Genomic DNA, 21,840 nt, shown 5'->3' with positions numbered 1-21,840 from the left:
AAAATAACAGTTTCAGATACTGTTTGTACAATCATTGCAGCAAATTTCGTTGACGTTATATTTATTGTGTATTTTTCAACCGAATCACCGGTAGATTGGTGGAAAATGTCCATACAGCTGCTGATTGCTATTTCCAGCTTAGTTTACGAGAAAATACACACGGTAACCTTTATTTCCGCACATAAAACCATGTCTAGCAGATCAGAAATGCAAGTTAAATGGTAAATCATCATGTCTAGTGATAATTTATCTCAAATTTTCCATTCTTATTGACCAAGTTCGTTATCACCTGTTCGTATCTTGAATTCTCTGAAGGGATAGTATATAGTTTTTTTTCTGTGCATACTATGATGTTGACCGATAGCTTCACCCTTTCAAGTAATACATGGCAGTTTGGCTACAGCTCCTTTCTTATGATATACGGCTTCTCATTCTTTGATAATCGGATAGTCGCTTCGCGTAGCGCAGCGAGAATAGTGCCGAACACAAGTCAAACCAGTCGAAATTATAGTCCACAATAAGCAAATTTTGAATCCGCGAAGAAAAAGCCCATCCATTTGTCAATATTTGGAGTGTTGTTTCCCTTTAACAAAAATCAGAAAACGTAAGTTTTTCTTGTGAAGCCATCTTTAGGCCACATTCGGGTAGATGTATAATTTAATATGGTGGCGCTACATGTATATATGTCAGAGTGAGAAATCTTTGCATTGTGTATGCTGTACTGTTGCAAAATAAAACAAATATTGCAACAAATGAGTATTTTAAATGTACATGCAAGACATAATTACAAAATGGCCTTGTATTAAATATGTAGCAACGCAAATGAGACCAACATGACAACCAAACACACAACATACAGGTTCTGTGTAATAGAAAGTAATGTCATTGTTTTGTTCACGTGTGCCTTCATGTACATGTACTAGTAGCTTTTGTATGTAATATAGCCTTTCCTCCCACATTAAGCTGACCAGCCGTGATATAACTGGAATTCTGCTCAAAGCGGCGTTAATCCCATCTCCCACATGGAATGACTTCTTGTTGAATATGTATTGCCTTTATGTGATATAAGGACCCTTAGATTCAAATACAACTGAACTAATAATACGTTCTTAGTCCGCATAAAAACATTTTACCATATTCATAAACTCTATGTTGTTATGCTATAAAGCAACCATTATTATTCAGACCGAATTGGGTTGGTCGTTTTTATGGGTCATATACATTGTAGCAGTGATATGGTCGTTCTAATACCCAAACGTGGCTGGTGATCTTAACATCAAACATTCATTGTCACGCCAAGGACACACATATCTGTGCCACAGTACCGTTTGTTTACTCAGTAAACACAACTGGTAAACACAGGTTTACCATACTGTAACAGGCCTGCAAAGCATCAATAAACAGACCCATTGGAACTTTGGGGGCAAGAGGGCTGGTATTTTATTTTAGTATTTCAGTAGACCTACCTCGAAATAAATTAACCTAACGGCTGAACCTAAACATAACTATATTTAGTGTAGGGGACGCATATCTGAGCCACTCGTCACAGAATATTACTGTTTACGTTATCAGCGTTATACATGACGTCATACTAGTGAGGTGAGGTGAGGTGAGGTGAGGTGAGGTGAGGTGAAATGGGGTTTAAAGTCGCGTCCAAGATCATTGCATTTATAAAGCGACGTGCATGCACGTGTGTGTCTCCTTGTACTAGTCCGGACTGTTGCCGATTTATAGTGCCAGCACACTGAGATACCATGCCGTAGTTTAACATGAATACACCACAAAGACACAGTATACTGACTCCGAGCCCACCAGTCCTTGTTTTAGCCCCTTAATGTCGAGCGCCAGAAAGGGTAACAACAAGTACAATCTTTTAACGTCTTATGGTATGGTCTGTTCTAAATAATTACTGTACGGAATGTAAAGCGCTAAATCTCTCCATCTGTTCTCAATAATTACTGTACGGAATGTAAAGCACTACATCTCGTCATCTGTTCTCAATAATTACTGTACGGAATGTAAAGCGCTAAATCTCTCCATCTGTTCTCAATAATAACTGTACGGAATGTAAAGCACTACATCTCGTCATCTGTTCTCAATAATTACTGTACGGAATGTAAAGCGCTAAATCTCTCCATCTGTTCTCAATAATTACTGTACGGAATGTAAAGCACTACATCTCTCCATCTGTTCTAAATAATTACTGTACGGAATGTAAAGCGCTAAATCTCTCCATCTGTTCTCAATAATTACTGTACGGAATGTAAAGCACTACATCTCGTCATCTGTTCTCAATAATTACTGTACGGAATGTAAAGCGCTACATCTCTCCATCTGTTCTCAATAATTACTGTACGGAATGTAAAGCACTACATCTCTCCATCTGTTCTAAATAATTACTGTACGGAATGTAAAGCGCTAAATCTCTCCATCTGTTCTCAATAATTACTGTACGGAATGTAAAGCACTACATCTCTCCATCTGTTCTAAATAATTACTGTACGGAATGTAAAGCGCTAAATCTCTCCATCTGTTCTCAATAATTACTGTACGGAATGTAAAGCACTACATCTCGTCATCTGTTCTAAATAATTACTGTACGGAATGTAAAGCGCTACATCTCTCCATCTGTTCTCAATAATTACTGTACGGAATGTAAAGCGCTACATCTCGTCATCTGTTCTCAATAATTACTGTACGGAATGTAAAGCGCTAAATCTCTCCATCTGTTCAGAATAAATGCTGTACGGAATGTAAAGCACTACATCTCTCCATCTGTTCTAAATAATTACTGTACGGAATGTAAAGCGCTAAATCTCGTCATCTGTTCTCAATAATTACTGTACGGAATGTAAAGCACTACATCTCTCCATCTGTTCTAAATAATTACTGTACGGAATGTAAAGCGCTAAATCTCTCCATCTGTTCTCAATAATTACTGTACGGAATGTAAAGCACTACATCTCGTCATCTGTTCTAAATAATTACTGTACGGAATGTAAAGCGCTACATCTCTCCATCTGTTCTCAATAATTACTGTACGGAATGTAAAGCGCTACATCTCGTCATCTGTTCTCAATAATTACTGTACGGAATGTAAAGCGCTACATCTCTCCATCTGTTCTCAATAATTACTGTACGGAATGTAAAGCGCTACATCTCTCCATCTGTTCTAAATAATTACTGTACGGAATGTAAAGCGCTACATCTCTCCATCTGTTCTCAATAATTACTGTGCAGAATGTAAAGCGCTACATCTCGTCATCTGTTCTCAATAATTACTGTACGGAATGTAAAGCGCTACATCTCGTCATCTGTTCTCAATAATTACTGTACGGAATGTAAAGCACTACATCTCGTCATCTGTTCTCAATAATTACTGTACGGAATGTAAAGCACTACATCTCGTCATCTGTTCTAAATAAATACTGTACGGAATGTAAAGCACTACATCTCTCCATCTGTACTGAATAATTACTGTACGGAATGTAAAGCGCTACATCTCGTCATCTGTTCTAAATAAATACTGTACGGAATGTAAAGCACTACATCTCTCCATCTGTACTGAATAATTACTGTACGGAATGTAATGCGATACATCTCGTCATCTGTTCTCAATAATTACTGTACGGAATGTAAAGCGCTGCATCTCGTCATCTGTTCTCAATAATTACTGTACGGAATGTAAAGCGCTACATCTCGTCATCTGTTCTCAATAATTACTGTACGGAATGTAAAGCGCTGCATCTCGTCATCTGTTCTAACAATTTACTTACTGAATGTGTGGTTTCCGGAAGCCGCATGGCTTCACTAATGGATTTGCGTGTTACTTCATTGCAGGAAGGACGATGTGCGTACGTTGTCATCCTAATGGCGGTGTTTTGGATCAGCGAGTCGCTGCCAATATCTGTGACCGCGCTACTGCCCGTCTTTATGTTCCCCCTCCTCAATGTGGTCGAGGCTAAAGTCATATCAAAGGCTTATATGAACGTGAGTAATGAGAATTTATATACTCAAGTAACTCTGATGAAGTGTGTATTTATCATGGTGTGACTCACAATGTCTTATGTTCTTTGGAGAATTAAAGTGTACTTGTGATACATCTAAAGTCTTAAAACATATATTAAAGCCAAATAATTTTATGGTCAAATGTTCCCATGAAGATGTACAGCAGCTTGAAAAAGAAAACAACAGTGAAATGTGACTTTCATTTCACCCAGTAGTAGTAGTAGTAGTAGTAGTAGTAGTAGTAGTTGTAGTAGTAGTTATTGTTGTGGTAGTAGTAGACTTGGAAGAAGTAGTAGCAGCAGCAGTAGTAATGGTAGAAGTAGTAGTATCAGTAGTAGTAGTAGTAGTAGTAGTAGTAGTCGTAGTAGTAGTAGTAGTAGTAGTAGTAGTAGTCTTGGAAGTAGTAGTAGTGTTAGATGTAGTAGTAGTTGTAATAGTAGTTGAAGAAGTCTTGGAAGTAGTAGTAGTAGTAGTTTTTAGTTGTCAGTAGCTATATAAAACATACATGAAATATTGTTATCCACAACAACTGCGCAAACTGTTATTTGTCAGTCTATACATATAATTCTCCAAAGCCAGATAATAACCAGATAATAAAACCTGGGATTCCAGCCCAGAAGAGGTTCCCAGGAACTCTACATGTTTGTGATGAGAGTCGGCTGGTTACAATTGTGTGTGTGGGTGTGTAAACTTTAACCTTGGTGATTTATTTACACAGGATACAATCATGGTTTTCCTCGGTGGCCTGTGTATGGCTGTTGCTATAGAACACTGGAACATACACAGAAGAATCGCACTGCGTATTTTGATGCTGGTGGGGTCCGAGCCAAGATGGTGGGTCCTTCTCAATACAATCAGATCCTATCATAAACTCATACAACGTCGAAGTACAGAAACCAGTTATCAAGTAGTACGATATGCTTTTCTGCAATATGCGAAGAAATATGTTGCAATAAATAATACTTATTTACTGCAATTGATGACGGAATGTATACTTACATGAAAGCCTTACATGCACATGAGAATCTTCTGCGGAGGTTCATAGCTTAAACCTTTTTGGTATACATGTGGATCCCAATATGTTTACGAGCTTAAGTCTTCTTTGACATAACAAGGATTACGTCAGATCATAAACGCTGTGTTCTGACACCGTGTGGATCCGAGTTACACTAGGTCTTTAGCGCTGCAAATTGTAATAGGTTGGCTTGGTGATGTGGTTGATGTTGGTTGGTTGGTTTGTTATTTAACGTCGCACTCAGCGATATTCCAGCTATATGACGGCGGTCTGTAAATAACCTAGTCTGGACCTGACAATCCAGTGATTGATATCATGAGCATCGATCCACGCAGTTGCGATCGATGACATGGTTGATGTACTTGGTATAACGTGAGATGCTGCTCATATATCAACCACTGGTTTGGCTGGTCACGTTATTTCCAGGCTGTCGTGTTAAAACGTGTCTGCGGCGTAAAATAACAAACCGAAAGTCTTACAATATGGTCACACCGAAACCATTATTTTAACAGGTTAATGCTGGGGTTGATGATAGCAACCTGGTTCTTGTCGATGTGGATCAGCAACACTGCAACGACGGCAATGATGATCCCCATCGCAAACGCCATCCTCCTGCAGCTGAAGGATACCAGAGACCTGTCCAACGACCAGGGAGGTACGTTCCAGTTGTACGAGTCTGGTGGTATCACACAGAGGGGAAGAATCTGGACAGGACCAGGTCCCCCATGCTTGTAGTGAGAGTCGAGTGATGAGGTTTCAATGAGTGACCTGGCTCATTTTGTGTCATTGTTCCATGACGGTGTTGATCGTTGCTAATCCTGTCAGTGTCTGGTTGGCCTGTTCCAAAACATTCAATACATTGATTAAGCCATACTTACTCACGAACCGAAAAGGTCATGTCACTGTCTATTATCATTGATATACGAGTTAGATAATTGTACTTGAGAAGGAATTTTTGGTCACATAATTGCATTAAGGGAGGAATTGTCGGTTAGTAAACTGCACTTCATGAATTGTAAAGCAAGTATGCCACTATTTGTAAATTTAAAGAAAGGCTTCATTGTTTCTCTTTCTTCAGCAATGAACACGTGAATGCTTTTTCGGAATGAAGTTAGGAAAGAAAAAGAGTTGGACCTACAGAGTGTACACTCTGATAATTCGCACTCCTAGGAGATAGGGCGTTCTTAAGTACCCGTACATACTTGCTTTACAATTCATGAAGTACAGTTTACTAACCGACAATTCCTCCCTAAGTGCAATTATCTAACCAACAATTCCTTCTTACGTGCAGTTTTCTTACCGATAATTCCTTTGTAAGTGCGGTTATCTAACCGACAATTACGTCTTGAATGCAATAAGCTAACCGACAATTCCTTTTTACGTGCAGTTATCTTTCCTACAACTCCTTTGTAAGTGCAAGTATGTATCCGACAAATCATCTTAGGTGCACTCATGTTCATTGCTGTCATCATTGTTGTCAGCATTATTACACCCATTCTTGCCGTAACAGGCGACTAAAGGGATCGGGTGGTCAGGCTCGCTGACTTGGTTGAAGCATGTCATCGATCCCAATTGCGTAGATCGATGCTCATGATATCAATCACTGGATTGTCTGGTCCAGGCTCGATTATTTACAGACCGCCGTCATATAGCTGGAATATTGCTGAGTGCGGCGTAAAACAACCAACCTTCAACCAACCATTTAAACAGCAGATTTATATTCTACAGCATGACCTTTAAAAGTGTTTAGGTGACAACTGTATGGCACTCTCTGCGAGGTCTTGTTCGGCAAATGTCATAAATGTATTTCCCGTCACTGGTAGTGATCCTCGGAATCTTGTTTGTTTGTTTTCCTGAGATAATTTCCTTTTCAGCAATTGAAATGAATGGAAAAGAATCAAATAATGAAAAAATAGCTGAAAAAGAAGACCCCGAACCAGCAGTCGACAAGCTACAATCCAAACTGTCGTAAGTGTATCGCCGGAATGTATTCCACTATATTGCATGTTAAATCGTTTAGGTCGTGCACCAATTCCAGCCCGCTTTAGGGGGCCCAGTCGCGTGAGACACCGCAATTAGACTTGCCTCCCCAGCGTTCCTGAAAACTACGACCATGAGTTTGGATCCCTGATTTTTCTTCACAAACCGCCGTCATATAGCTGGAATATTGCTGAGTGCGGCGTAAAACATCAAACCAACCAAAACTTCCTCACTATGTTTCTGGACTAATCAGCACCAAAGTGGCAAACGTCTGAGACCTGCATCACTTCGAGTTTTACCGCTTAAGATTGTCCATGAAATACACTACAAGGCGGCGTTAAATCAACTGACACACCTAGTTCGCATCTTGCATAGTGAAAGACTCAAGTCGGACACTTTTTATGTGTATTCTCTTGAATAATGTGTATATTGTAGCGAACTGCTTATAACACCAGCTTCATGTCAAATCCAACGCCAGGGAATAATCAGTCTCGATTACATCGTAGTTTTTACGATACAATGCAATAATTTGGGGACGCTTCAATATTAGACTTACTCTTGCAGCGATGGACCAGGGACACCCGAAGAAGCAGAATTTACCCGTTTGAAGAAGGGCCTATCACTTTGTATTGCATACGGGGCTAATTCCGGAGGTATTGCAAGTCTTACAGGAACTGGGCCAAATCTCGTTCTGAAAGGACAAACAGATGAGTAAGTGTACTTTGTCCTACATTGCTTCAATTCAGGAACTTATAGTGTGAACGGATGTATACGTGAAAGGTTAGTTTAGGCCATTATTGTTTTCTTTGTTGGGTAGCGGATTGCAGTTGGCCGAAGTCAAAAGACAGAAGAAGAGAACACATGGCATCAACTTGTGATTTCAAAATAAGTATTCCAACTATCGGAAGGCTTATGGTGTTTCGGCAGCCTGTGTATCAAGGGAGAGTCCTTTACATTTAGTATGCACGAAAGCAGCTATGACTGGCGAAATATAGATGTCAAATTTAGCAGCGTACAAGTGTTCAAGATGATTTCTTTTCAAAACGCACACCATTATTTTGCATCCATGATGAGTCTGCAGAAAAAATAAGTGTAAATTTAGATTTTTTTCTTTCCGTTCTCATTGGGCATTAATGAATATAAAAATATAATATCCATAGTATTTCAGGTGGAACCATGTCTGCATCCTGATCGTTCCTCCGAGGTCCAAATTTATTTTAAAATGTTAAGACATACATGCTGACAAACTCTGGTGAAGTGTGGACTTTTGGACTTTTGTTGTTGCAGACTGTACAGCTCTCGAGGTATCGAGTCTCCCGTCAACTTTGCCTCCTGGATGGCCTACGGATTCCCTCTGTCCGTCGTCGTCCTCATTGTCTGCTGGGGGTGGCTGAACATTCTCTACCTCAGATGCAAGTAAGCATATTGCCATGACCATTGGGCATGCAACACAAGAGGTAGATCTGGGTCCCGTTCCACAAAGTGATCTTATTGCTACGATCGTAGTAAATCTATGTTATTATAAAGGCATGGGGGTCACGATCATGTTAGCGCTAAGATATTGTATCAAGAATAATTTGCAGACTTGACAGGTACACATTCACACGTGTACAGCCAGACCATTATATTGAACACGCTAACGTTGGTTGCTTGGTTGTTTAACGCCGCACTCAGCAATATCCCAGCTATATGACGGCGGTTTGTAAATAATCGAGTCTGAACCAGACAATCCAGTGGTTGATGTCATGAGCATCGATCCACGCAATTGGTTTTGTTTGGTTTGTTTGTTGTTTAACGCAGCACTCAGCAATATCCCAGCTATATGACGGCGGTTTGTAAATAATCGAGTCTGGACCAGACAATCCAGTGATTGATGTCATGAGCATCGATCCACGCAATTGGTTTTGTTTGGTTTGTATGTTGTGTAACGCCGAACTCAGAAATATTACAGCTATATGACGGCGGTTTGTAAATAATCGAGTCTGGACCAGACAATCCAGTGATTAATATCATGATCATCGATCCACGTATTCTACCCCGGATCTTTACGGGACCCACGTAATTGGGATCAGTGACACATCAACCAAGTCAGCAAGCCTGGTCATCCGATCCCGTTTGTCGCCTCTTACGACAAGCATAGTCGCCTTTTACGGCAAGCATGGGTTGCTGAAGACCTATTCTACCCCGGATCTTCATGGCCATTGGTCCCACGTAATTGGGAAACGATGACATGCATCAACCGAGTCAGCGAGCCTGGCCACCCGATCCCGTTTGTCGCCTCTTACGACAAGCATAGTCGCCTTTTACGGCAAGCATGGGTTGCTGAAGACCTATTCTACCCCGGATCTTCATGGGTCATGAACATCGATCACACGCAATTGGGATACGATGACATGCATCAACCAAGTCAGCGAGCCTGACCACCCGATCCCGTTAGTCGCCTCTTTCGACGAGCATAGTCGCCTTTTACGGCAAGCAAGACCTATTCTACCCAAATTCACGGGTCGACCACTCTAACGTAGCCTATCATGTTGGAGTTGGTGAGTGAAAAGGTTTTACGCTGGGATGAATAGCCTCGACAGGTCTGATGTAATTATTCCAAAAGGGATTCGTGGGAAGAGTATGTCCCGACTACCCCCTGCTTGTCGTGAGAGCCCACTGAGTATCGGTTGTTTACCATATGAGTAATCTATGTGTAGTCGTAGACGGTCACTTATACTGTCACACTGTTTGGCCTTGCTCAGACTCAAGTGGCATTTTAAAGTGGCTATAGAATATTGCTGCCTGTCGCGTAACACAACGTCAAGATTCTCTCACTCCTTAAAGTTCCTGATAAAATACCCGTAAAGATCCGGGTTAAAATTGCTAATCAGCAACCCATGCTTGCCCTAAGAGACGTCTTACGGGTAGCCAGGTTCGCCGTCGTATCCCACTTGCGTAGATCGATGCACATGATGTGTCTGGTCCATATTCGATCATTTAGCGCTGGAATATTGCTGAGTGCAGCGTTAAACAACAAATAAACAAACAACCTAATAAAAGCTCTAATATCGAAAACAGTTCATTTATTTATGTTCGTCGTGAAATGGTTTGGATGTTGTCGACGTTTTATTTTTATGAGTGTCAAATGGAAAAACGTGTTATAGATATTAGTCCTCGTCATCTGTATGTGATTGAAGCACTGTCATATTGTAACAGAGATCACGATAGTCGTCGTCCAAGGAAAGGGACAACACATCTTCTTAGAAAGGAATTCTTTTCAAGTCCTGTTTTTTTCCAGGGGCTTCTGTTCGTGCTTGAAGGATGACCCCATAAGAAAGCTGCAAGCCGAGAAAGTGAAAAATGTGATCTTGACAGAGTATAAGAAACTCGGTTCTATCACGTGAGCTTCATATTCTATTACTCTCAAGTTTTAATTTCATAAGGTGAGGTGAGGTGCAATGGGGTTTAACGTCGCGTCCAAAATTGGTGCACTTACATAGCGACGTGCATTACGCGTGTGTGTGTGGCTGCTTGAACGGATTGATGCCGATTTATAGTGCTAGCCCACTGAGATACCATGCCGCAGTTTAACATGAATACACCACTCAGACACAGTATGCTGACTCCGAGCCGACCAGTCCTTGTTTTAGCCCCTTAATGCCGAGCGCCAGACAGGGTAACAACAAGTACCATATTTTAACGTCTTTTGGTATGACGCGGCGGGGATCAAACCCCGGACCTTACGCTCTCCGGGCGGACGCTCCACAACTAGACCACGGAGGCGGTCTAATTACATAAGCATTATTCTCAAATAATAGACATAACAATGATACATATATTTCAACGGAATTTATTCTTATAAAATTATTGTAAATAGTAAGTTATCAGTCACAAGGTTATAAGTCTTCTGGTTAACTGGTCACGAAATAACGGGCCAAACATTGGTCGTGACTTTTGATTATTTACCTACAGAATGACATCTATATCAGCAAGAGTCGAAAGAGAAACTATCCTGTGAACCACTCGTATAACAAGCATCGCATATATAAAGATTGATGCCTTATTGCCGACCACCATACCTCATACAAGAATAGAGAAACATACGACGCTGTGCGCACATCTTCCCCTTGTGGTCCGCATCATGTCCGCTTAAAACACAGAATGTGTGCTCTTATTTGTGGTATTTATAGCATTATGTCTTCGCAAAAATTGGCTTCTCACTGGTAAAGACATCCCCGATCGCAAAGACTCTGTGACGGAGGGGTAAAATTTGTCGCCAATCGTAGCAGATCGTCGTTGATCATACCCCAATACAGGTGTTTGTTTTGGGTTTTCTTACCTTGTTGTTTTCAGTTATAATATTATCAATAACGACTCACGCCGTTGGGATAGGATGACACACAATAAACCAAGTCACCGAGCCTGAGCATGTTCCCCTGATCCTGTAGCCCTTATGACCAGCATTGGGTACTGTTCTCTGATTCCAATACTGTGTCAAAATTCGGTATTTTCCTCTGCATGTTGCATAATGTCCGATAATAGTTCACTGCATTGTAACGTGTTTTGTTCACAGGTACGCCCAAGCCAATGTAATGGTGCTATTTCTTCTACTGGTTATTTTCTGGATCTCGCGAGATCTCGGCGGAGTTGGTGGCTGGGGAGACCTCTTTGAGGATAAGTAGGTTTTGCATTTGAAAATAAGAGACAATCATTATAATTTACCTGTCTTTGTAAGATATTCTGGGTTACTGTTATTTATTTAGTATACATAGCAATAAACCTGTTAAAATTAATCTAAACCATCTGGATTCAACAATATCATTCAATAATATATTTTCACTGCGATTACAAAATTATACAAACATTTTCAACAGATCAAATTCATCCTTTATCTTTTAATGTTCGATATTAGAAAAACCGGATATATATACCTGTAAGAGCCAGATATTTTCTTCCCTGTAGCTTGGTTAAAGATTCTACCCCTGCTGTTTTGATGGCAGTGCTGCTTTTTGTTCTTCCTTCCAAACTACCACGTGTCTTCTGTCTCCGGAGAAACAGTACGTACATTTGCGGAATATAAAACAAGGATAAAACAAACCACCCTGCCCGTTTACACGCTGAAAATATGTTTTGTTTTGTTTATTTGTTGTTTAACGCCGCACTCAGCAATATTCCAGCTATATGACGGCGGTCTGTAAATAATCGAGTCCGGACCAGACAATCCAGTGATTGACTTCATGAGCATCGATCCACGCAATTGGGATACGATGACATGCATCAATCAAGTCAGCGAGAATGACCACCCGATCCCATTAATCGCCTCTTACGACAAGCACAGTCGCCTTTTAAAGCAAGCATGGGTTGCTGATGACCTCTTCTACCCCGGACCGTCATGGGTCCACGCAATTGGGATACGATGACATGCATCAACCACGCAATTGGGATACCATGACATCCATCAACCAAGTCAGCGAACCTGACCACCCGATCCCGTTAGTCGCCTCTTGCGACAAGTATAATCGCCATTTATGGCTAGCATGGGTTGCTGAAGACCTATTCTATCCGGGATCTTCACGGGTCTGAACATATGCGTTTTATCAAAATGATCCCCGTACAGACCCGGATTAAACTAGGCACGCCATTGCTGTTCGTAAGAGGGGAATTAATATAATAATACGACTTTAATATAAAGAGAAACATGAAACACTGCGATTTCACAGTTTATCAGTGCACGTGACAGCTTTGGATTAAGATTTATTTAGTTGTGTGGCATACCAGTGGCGAGTTGACATATGTCGACATAAATCTCCAATTCCTTAAGTTTGGGTTGGGGGTTAACAGTTATGCAATTTTTCCTTCCGATAACATGAGCTTTTCGTGGATTTCACTTTACAATTCAAAAGGCTCTGAAATGACATCTTCATCGTGTGTATAACACGTGAATGAAAAAGCAGTCAAGGTTATTTACGCGAAAGTTCTATTAATATCATTGCGAGTAAGTAATCTCTTTGTTGTATGACAAACAAAATGACATTGTTGTAAGGTTTTATTGTGAAAAGATATTGAGACTCATAGTTTGAATTGAAATATCTTGTGTTGCATCTGTGGCTGAAAGAGTATCTAGTCTCCACAAAGAAATCCCGGCAAGTTTAGCAACAATATGATTTTTACTACAGGTTATGAAATGACTGAAGAAGAAAAGGCAGAAGCCGACGCTCCTATCACACCGCTGCTAACATGGAAAGTCCTCCACGAGAAGATGCCGTGGGCGCTTTTCCTTCTACTTGGAGGTGGATATGCTCTTGCTAAGGGCTGTGAGGTAGAGTCTACATTCACACTGACACATGTTTGTTTTTTTGGAGGCAGATAAGCTTTTTGCTGGGGGCTGTTAGGTAGAGTCTTCATTCACACTGACACATGTTTGTTTTTTTGGAGGCAGATAAGCTTTTTGCTGGGGGCTGGGGGGTAGAGTCTTCATTCACACTGACACATGTTTGTTTTTTTGGAGGCAGATAAGCTTTTTGCTGGGGGCTGTTAGGTAGAGTCTTCATTCACACTGACACATGTTTGTTTTTTTTGGAGGCAGATATGCTCTTGCTAAGGGCTGTTAGGTAGAGTCTACATTCACACTGACACATGTTTGTTTTCTTGGAGGCAGATAAGCTTTTTGCTAAGGGCTGTGGGGTAGAGTTTTCATTCACACTGACACATGTTTGTTTTTTTGGAGGCAGATAAGCTTTTTGCTAAGGGCTGTGAGGTAGAGTTTTCATTCACACTGACACATGTTTGTTTTTTTGGAGGCAGATAAGCTTTTTGCTGGGGGCTGTGAGGTAGAGTTTTCATTCACACTGACACATGTTTGTTTTTTTGGAGGCAGATAAGCTTTTTGCTGGGGGCTGTTAGGTAAAGTCTTCATTCACACTGACACATGTTTGTTTTCCTGGAGGCAGATATGCTTTTTGCTGGGGGCTGTGAGGTAGAGTCTTCATTCACACTGACACATGTTTGTTTTCTAGGAGGCAGATATGCTTTTTGCTGAGGGCTGTTAGGTAGAGCCTTCATTCACACTGACACATGTTTGTTTTCTCGGATGTGAATATACTCTTGCTAAGGGATACCGTATTGAATTAAATATAAGTATTAAATAAATATAAATATAAGTAATAACCCTATTCACAAATATTGAAAAAAAAAAAATTCTCTCTGACTGCTTGTCCGTTAGTTTAAAATACTAGGTAAATCCCCGAACTCTACTCTTACTCACTCACTCTGAAAATGACACAACTGAAATAGTAATTCTTTTTTCCCCGGTTAATTTCAGGAGTCTGGTCTGTCCTACTGGATTGGTATTCAGCTCCAGGTATTGAAGGACCTGAACCCGTGGCTGCTGCTTCTGATCATCTGTTACGTGTGTGCCGCAGCAACCGAGGTCACCAGCAACACGGCTACAGCAACACTTGTCATGCCAATCCTATCCAACCTGGTACGTTACGCTCACTCACTGTCTGTAAACTGATGATATTGACGTTAACAGTGACATGACCCAACCTACATTGTACATCAAGGGCTGATTTTAAAGCCGCGTTTAACGATATTTTAAATATATCACAGCTTTGTGTATGGTGTTGATAAACTAAGGATAAGGCGAGTTTATAATTTGACCAGGCAATTAGAGGATCCTGGCACGCCCGGCACACCATGATCAGTGATGAGTCTATGTTCCTACTCGACTTAACAGATGCTTGGAGTTGTGCTTTGAGTCATGTTCATTGCGTTACCAAAGGCGCAGCATTCCACAGAACCACTGATCGAGGTGGATCACAAATGGTGTTGACTAGCATTCCTGAAGCTGTCTCATCCGTCTTGATGGACGACTAACAGTAATTCGTTCCCGTGATTAAGTATTCAGGTTACTCATCGTGCGTATGAGTGATTGTCAGTTTGAATTCCAGCAGTATAACACCCGCCCACACACAGCTCAACTGTGTCAATTGAATTGTTAAAACATTGTAACATCTGAGTATACGCTTGACGTCACCCCATCGAACATTAGGGGATGAACTTGGGCGTCGTGTATGCCAACTTCCTGTAGTGTTTCACAATATGAACTGTTTCTTTTCGACTCTGCAAAAGGAGTGGCTCCAGATTCCAAATGCTGACTTCCGAACCCTGCCAGATCATACACAGATCATTCCAGGCAGATGTCTGGGTCATGACTTGACTGTTAAAGTCATGACCACTGATTAGCCTTTCAATTTATGACATCCTTTATCCTTATGAATAAGTATAGTATCATCACAGTTGTCATGATAAATAATACGATCTTTCCGTCTAGAGACGAGGATGTTTGAAACGGACATAAAATCCGTCTAACGATACTCTTGACATGTTAAACACCTTTCACCATGTGAGGATATTTCAAATATAACCATTCCCATTCCTGTTTGTTATTCATTTAAATGTTAGAAATGTGAAACATCCATATAGTTCAAGAAATTGAATAAATATAAAACTCCACTCTTTTTCCGCGCACTGATGTATTATTGTAATAGGTTTTACGTCAGTGATGGTAAAAAAATCCACTCTTTTACGCGCACTGATGTATTTTTGTGATAGGTTTTACGTTAGTGATGGTAAAAAATACACTCTTTTACGCGCATTGATGTATACGAGCCACATAAAGAAACTGTGCACGGAGAAAATATATTCTGGATTGAAATACACGCAGCGAGAACAAAATGATGTAGACGCCGTAGCAGCTGAATGATCGGACCATAAGAAAATGTCAACGGGACCTGAACAACATCTGTTACGATGACGTCAGAAGATCAAAATGGAGTAGGGGGTCAAACGACAAAGTCACCAAGTCAATAACGGGTATGACCACCCTGTGCGTGAATCACAGCAGTGCATCGGCGACGCATGGAGTCCACCAAATGGGCATGGAAGGCCTGGGGAATGGCCTGCCATATCCTCCTCAAATCCTGTGCCAAGTCACGGACGTTATCTGGAGGATGTGGAAGACGACGCAGACGGCGATCCATTTAATCCCACACATGCTCTATTGGGGAGAGATCTGGATTTGCAGGCCATGCAGTAACATGACATTGTTATGGTGAAGGAAATCCATTGCGACCCTAGCCGTGTGAGGACGAGCGTTGGCCTGTTGAAATGTCAATCCCGGGCCATGACGTTGCAGGAAAGGAATGACCACAGGCCTCAGAATCTGATCTCTGTAGCCAACACCGCTGAGATTGCCCTGAACAACCACCAAAGGGGTTCGGTGCCGTGCTGTTATCCCACCCCAAATCATCACAGAGCCACCTCCAAAACGATTCCTCTCCACAATACAGTTGCGTGCATAACGTTCTCCCAAACGCCGGTAGACACGTCGCACCCGTCACTGTGGGAAATGTTGAACCTCGATTCATCTGTAAAGACAACATTTCTCCACCATATTCGAGGTTGGCGAACATGATTTCGACACCATCTTAGACGGTTGACTCGATGACGGTGTGTCAGGATGGGACGTATGGCAGGGCGTCGTGGTCGAATCCCGTACTGACGTAAACGATTCCTGATAGTGTTGGGATGGATACGGCGCAGTCCAGGAGTTGTCTGGGACGTTGTTACTGCCGTTTGGAACCTGTGTCGGAGATGTGTAACTCGAATCCATCTGTCCTGTCTTGGCGTCGTTACTCGGGGACGTCCTGAACGTGGGTGGTCGGCAACGTCATTTGTGTTCTGATAACGCCTCGCCAATGCCGATATCGTGTTACGATGTCATTGGAAATGTGTTGCCACCTGTTGTTGCCTCATTCCCGCTCGGATCATTGCAATGGCTTCATGACGCTGTGCAGCTGTCAATCTTGGCATGATTTGCTTGTGATATGCTTGTGTCTGCGCCTAAGAAGTTTTGAATTTTTGAGTGACCACAGATCATGCTTTCCAAAGTGACAGCGAATTTTGAGTTGCACATGCTGTGTACAGCTGCACAAGAGGCACGTGCAGTAACACATTGCACGTCCATAGGCCCCCATCAATGACGTCATATCGCATGGCACGTGCATGAGCGTTTGAATGTCTCCAATAATTGCTGTGTTCAAACCTATATTTCATATATGGACGGTGTGCCCTTATATCTATATTTTCTTCGTGCACAGTTTCTTTATGTCGCTAGTATATTTTTGTAACAGATTTTACGTCAGTGATGATAAAAAAACTACACTCTTGTACGCGCACTAATTAGAGGTTTTAAGTCAGTGATGATATCCTTTGTAATAAAAATGTCGCACAGCTTGTCGCTGGTCAACATGTAGTATCAAGACGTAAGAAACTACAACATATGACATATGTGTCCGAATTTTTGTATCATATATATCTGAATCTCTACCAATTTCGTAAAAATTACTTACATAAAAAAATCATGTTATTGATTGTGTCCATAGTTTCCTCAACAAACAACACAAAAACAAAAGGCATTACAAAATTGGAAAAAAATATCCACTACTGTGATGCACATTTGCGGACATAGTCCTAATATTCATGTACTAACTGACCGCCTACGTGGTCTAAAGGTAGAGCGTCCGCCCGGAGAGCGGAAGGTACGGGGTTCGATCCCCAGCCGCGTCATACCAAAAGACGTTAAAAGATGGTACTTGTTGTTACCCTGTCCGGCGTTCGGCATTAAGGGGCTCAAACAAGGACTGGTCGGCTCGGAGTCAGTATACTGTGTCTGAGTGGGGTATTCATGTTAAACTGCGGCATGGTATCTCAGTGTGCTAGCACTATAAATCGGCATCAGTCCGGACTAGTACAAGCAGCCACACACACACATACACGTGCATGCACGTCGCTATATAAGTGCAATAATCTTGGACGCGACGTTAAACCCCATTTCACCTCACCTCACCTCATGTACAAACTTGTACAATATTGACAAGCAAGGTCCATGTCGACAAAAGACGTTCCCTGTGCATATACATTCATTACTATTTATAGCTGATGTTGTATCTGGACTATTAAGTGAAACGTTTGCACTCCATTTTGCAGGCTATTGGAACTGGAGTGAACCCCTTGTTCTACATGTTTCCGGCCGCTCTATCTGTTTCATTTGCATACATGTTGCCCGCCGCCACGCCCCCTAATGCTATCGTCTTCGGCTACGGTCATATAAAAGTATCCGACATGGTAAGTCTATCGGGATCAGTTAAGGGCATAAACATTGTGTGTTTTTAGATTTGCATGTTGTTTTGCAAATTCTATGAACAGCTGACTGGATGACTTGATAGTATATGAGACAGTTACAAATATGGCTATACCCATACCCATTAATATTTTAAATATAATTATGATACGAGATCTATCTCTTCACAAATTGACAATACTTCGAATTGTGTACACAGCCATGTATAGCATTGCACCCATCTATGAAGACAACTAGATATTTTTACATAACATAAAATTTCTACTTATGAAAGCCTATGAGCCGAGGGAATAATCATTAGCCCATTTGAACACTTGTAAATTTTCAAAGAAGGGTAGCTTTTAGTTTTGTGAATCTTGTAAACAAATGTGTTATATATAAGATCAAGATCGCAGTTACATTTGGCTGTGAGTATAACAAGGCCCTTCAAGACGTATTCTGACACTACTCGGGTAGTTATGACAGTATGTTCATAGATCTTCAGCAACCCATGTTTGCCGTAAATAGCGACAGTACTTGTCGTAAGAGCGGCTAACGGGATCGGTTATCAGGCTCGCTGACGTGGTTGATGCATGTCATCGTATCCCGATTGTGTGGATCGATGCTCATGATATCGATCACTGGATTGTCTTGTCCAGATTCGATTATTTACAGACCGCGATCATATAGCTGGAATATTGCTGAGTGCGGCGTTAAACAACAAACGTGTTACCCATTTACGTCAATATAAATTTGTAAGTTTAGAAGATGGCCTCCAAACTTAATGTACATTGTTCATAGTTCACCATTCCTCCTTATTTCTTTCAGGCGTCAGCAGGTATCATGATGAACATTTTAGCTGTGCCTCTGTTGCTCATGGCAACTGCCACATGGGGGGATGCCATTTTCCATTTTGGTGTCGTCCCAGAGGCTTTCAGGCTAAACTCAACCCTTCCAGTAAACATCACTTCTTCTTAGAATGATACTGCGACTGCACACCGTAGTTTTATATACCCACTCAGCTCCACGACAGTTCAAAAGGACCCCTGTCAGAACTAGTTTCGTTCAGTGACATCACATGATACACCTAGGTGTTTAGCAACAAGCATAATTACCCACACTCTCTCCTCAGCCACTTCGTGTCATCGTCGTCATAATTACCAAATTACTTTGGGATAATGTCTAAGGGAAAGGAGAGAAATATGGAGCAGGAAGCACGTTACAAAGACGATGTCGTTCAACTCCTCAGTCACTACACGATGTTCTCAAAACAGATGTATAAAAGTTCTATAGAGATAACGACGGCATTCAACATCCAGCAATAGTGCTGGGAGAACGATAATAGTAAGATAATGCCGTATATTATTTTTTACATTTCTATTTTTACTTTAACTCGAGGTATCAAGGCTTCGTCTCTGAGCTATAACTCTCAAACTAATAAATATCTTTTGCATGAAACCATACATGTGCAATGACCATATGCTCAACTGTTGCTTTATCATATTTTTTCAGTTATTAACATTTTACTTTCTCATGTTTCCCTTGAACAATTTGAACATAGTACTGAGCCTCCAAACTAAAATATGTACATATAAACAAAATGTTTGTCAGCACTGGTTTTCCATGCATATTGTTACGGTGACCAACTGTTTATCAGTTTATTATAATTCTCTTGTTTATCACTATATATAATAACTGTCCATATTTCTTATTTTGTCCATCCGCAAATATTTGTCATTATTACTGTCAGACTTTTCATTATGTTGGCATATATGCATTAGTCAGAATTTGTACTAATTTACTTCTTTTCCTATTATTGTTTTTCGGATTTGCAAACATATTTATAGTAACAACTTGAACTAATGGGTCCATAAAGGGGGAAAGACAAACATTTTTTTAGGAGAAAAATCACATTCTCGTTCTCGACCTGAGTTTGATTCCTTTCTAGATTTATTCTCTGGGGTCTTGGGGACAGAAGAGCAGAAATACGATGATCGTTTCGATTTCCTGATTCGCCTTTATTACGAAGCTAGATCTGTCCGCACCATAGACAATTCGCCCAAGTTATAACCGTCTCGGGTCTGCGCCACTTATGGCTTTCTTCCCACATTTAACCGAGATGTTTTAACTTAACTCTGTTCACATCAGCCTTAAGCATGACACACTCGCTTTGGTTCAAAATTAGTTTTTGTTTCAAGTTGATCGAAGTTCATTAGCCACGTGACAGAATCAAGTATGTATGTGGTATTGTAATTACGTATGTTTAAGCAGAACATCGAAACTAATATTAGTGAGGACATGGTGCTGTTATACTGTACATTCATTAGCGTCTTTGTCAATGTAGAACCCACAATAAAGAATGTGTAGTCATTTACAATGTTTTGTGGTTCAAGTCCAGTCAGACCGCCTCCGTGGTCTGTGGAGCGTAGAGAGTTCGATCCTTTGGACGAGTAGCAGGGCGTGGAGTCATCCCACAGATGACATCCTTACCTTGTCAGCTTGCTGACGTGGTTAACCTCTTTGGTCATGTGGACAAGGCGTCCGACCTCGGATCAGACGGTCCGTGGTTCGAATCCCATCACGGGACTCGGAAAGTGTATGGCCGCTACATTGGCGCCCAACGTGGGGCTGAGCATGTTCATAAAAAAATTATTAAATTTGAGCAAAATTAGTCTCAGTACTCTACTATGCGGCCCGGGACGTGCCTTCTGTTGACGGCGGCATATGTAGCAGGGCGTGGAGTCATCCCACAGATGACATCCTTACCTTGTCAGCTTGCTGACGGGGTTAACCTCTTTGGTCATGTGGACAAGGCGTCCGACCTCGGGTCAGACGGTCCGTGGTTCGAATCCCATCACGGGACTCGGAAATTTTATGGCCGCTACAGACGCGTCGTACCAAAAGATGTCACTTCCGACATTAACGGGATGAAACATGGACTGGGCGGCCCCCATGGCAGTATAATCTGTCTGAGCAATGAATCCATGTTCAACTGCGGCATGATATCTCAGAGCTAGCACAATACAACCAGCATAAGTCTGTACTAGTACAAGCAGCCACACACACGTTGTTGTTTAAGTTTAATAATCCTCAACGGGACGTTAAACCCCACACAGTTTATTCAGTAATTTAGGCATCAAGGCCCATAATACAAAGAAGATAGGGTATTAACATTTGTCACGTGATATACATGATTAGATTTTAAATCAAGTTACACATTCCTCATTTTAAAGACATTTTTCAAGAAAACAGAAACAATATCGATCATATCAGGATTTTCAGAGTTTTTCATATTTATCATCAACTGGCGGTCTTTAAAAATACCTTGCAACATGGGGAGAAATGTATACCTTAAATGGGAATACGTTTCACATGTAAGTAAGACATGGTATTCATCCTCTACTTCTCCAGATGAACAGTTTGCACAAATAGAGTTCACAATATCATCGTCATTGGACCTGCGATATACATTTCACTAACTAGCAAGGACTCATTTTCTTACGGTGGATACCATGGCCCTCAGACAATAGATAAACAATAGATAAAGGATAAATGAGTACCATATGGGAATATCTAGGTACAATTACATTGCTAATACAAATGTCGCGGCGAATCTTAGCCTTATCGTCCTTGCAGCTGTCCTTTTTTAGCACGATAAAGCTGTGTTATG

The 21,840-nt window shown here is 41.2% G+C and overlaps 1 protein-coding gene across 4 annotated transcripts in view; it reads left to right on the top strand.

The window, feature by feature from the left end:
- Positions 1 to 20,542, top strand: part of LOC124134966 (solute carrier family 13 member 5-like) — an 80,523-nt gene extending 59,981 nt beyond the window's left edge. For all 4 annotated transcript variants that reach the window (XM_046500085.2, XM_046500086.2, XM_046500087.2 and 1 more), the window contains 13 exons: positions 3,841 to 3,990; positions 4,727 to 4,842; positions 5,536 to 5,678; positions 6,898 to 6,991; positions 7,568 to 7,714; positions 8,291 to 8,419; positions 10,284 to 10,385; positions 11,559 to 11,663; positions 11,948 to 12,042; positions 13,162 to 13,304; positions 14,307 to 14,468; positions 18,038 to 18,175; positions 18,999 to 20,542. In XM_046500085.2, the coding sequence (XP_046356041.1) occupies positions 3,841 to 3,990; positions 4,727 to 4,842; positions 5,536 to 5,678; positions 6,898 to 6,991; positions 7,568 to 7,714; positions 8,291 to 8,419; positions 10,284 to 10,385; positions 11,559 to 11,663; positions 11,948 to 12,042; positions 13,162 to 13,304; positions 14,307 to 14,468; positions 18,038 to 18,175; positions 18,999 to 19,148 (1,674 nt within the window). In that variant the 3' untranslated portion in view covers positions 19,149 to 20,542. The remainder of the gene's footprint in view (positions 1 to 3,840; positions 3,991 to 4,726; positions 4,843 to 5,535; positions 5,679 to 6,897; positions 6,992 to 7,567; positions 7,715 to 8,290; positions 8,420 to 10,283; positions 10,386 to 11,558; positions 11,664 to 11,947; positions 12,043 to 13,161; positions 13,305 to 14,306; positions 14,469 to 18,037; positions 18,176 to 18,998) is intronic.
- The last annotated feature ends 1,298 nt before the right edge of the window (positions 20,543 to 21,840 follow it).

This window comes from Haliotis rufescens, unplaced genomic scaffold (assembly GCF_023055435.1).
Source record: "Haliotis rufescens isolate VD_foot unplaced genomic scaffold, xgHalRufe1.0.p SCAF_15, whole genome shotgun sequence".
NCBI lineage: Eukaryota > Metazoa > Mollusca > Gastropoda > Lepetellida > Haliotidae > Haliotis > Haliotis rufescens.
Note: the sequence above shows the minus strand (reverse complement) of the source record. Positions and strands in the feature narration are given on the sequence as shown.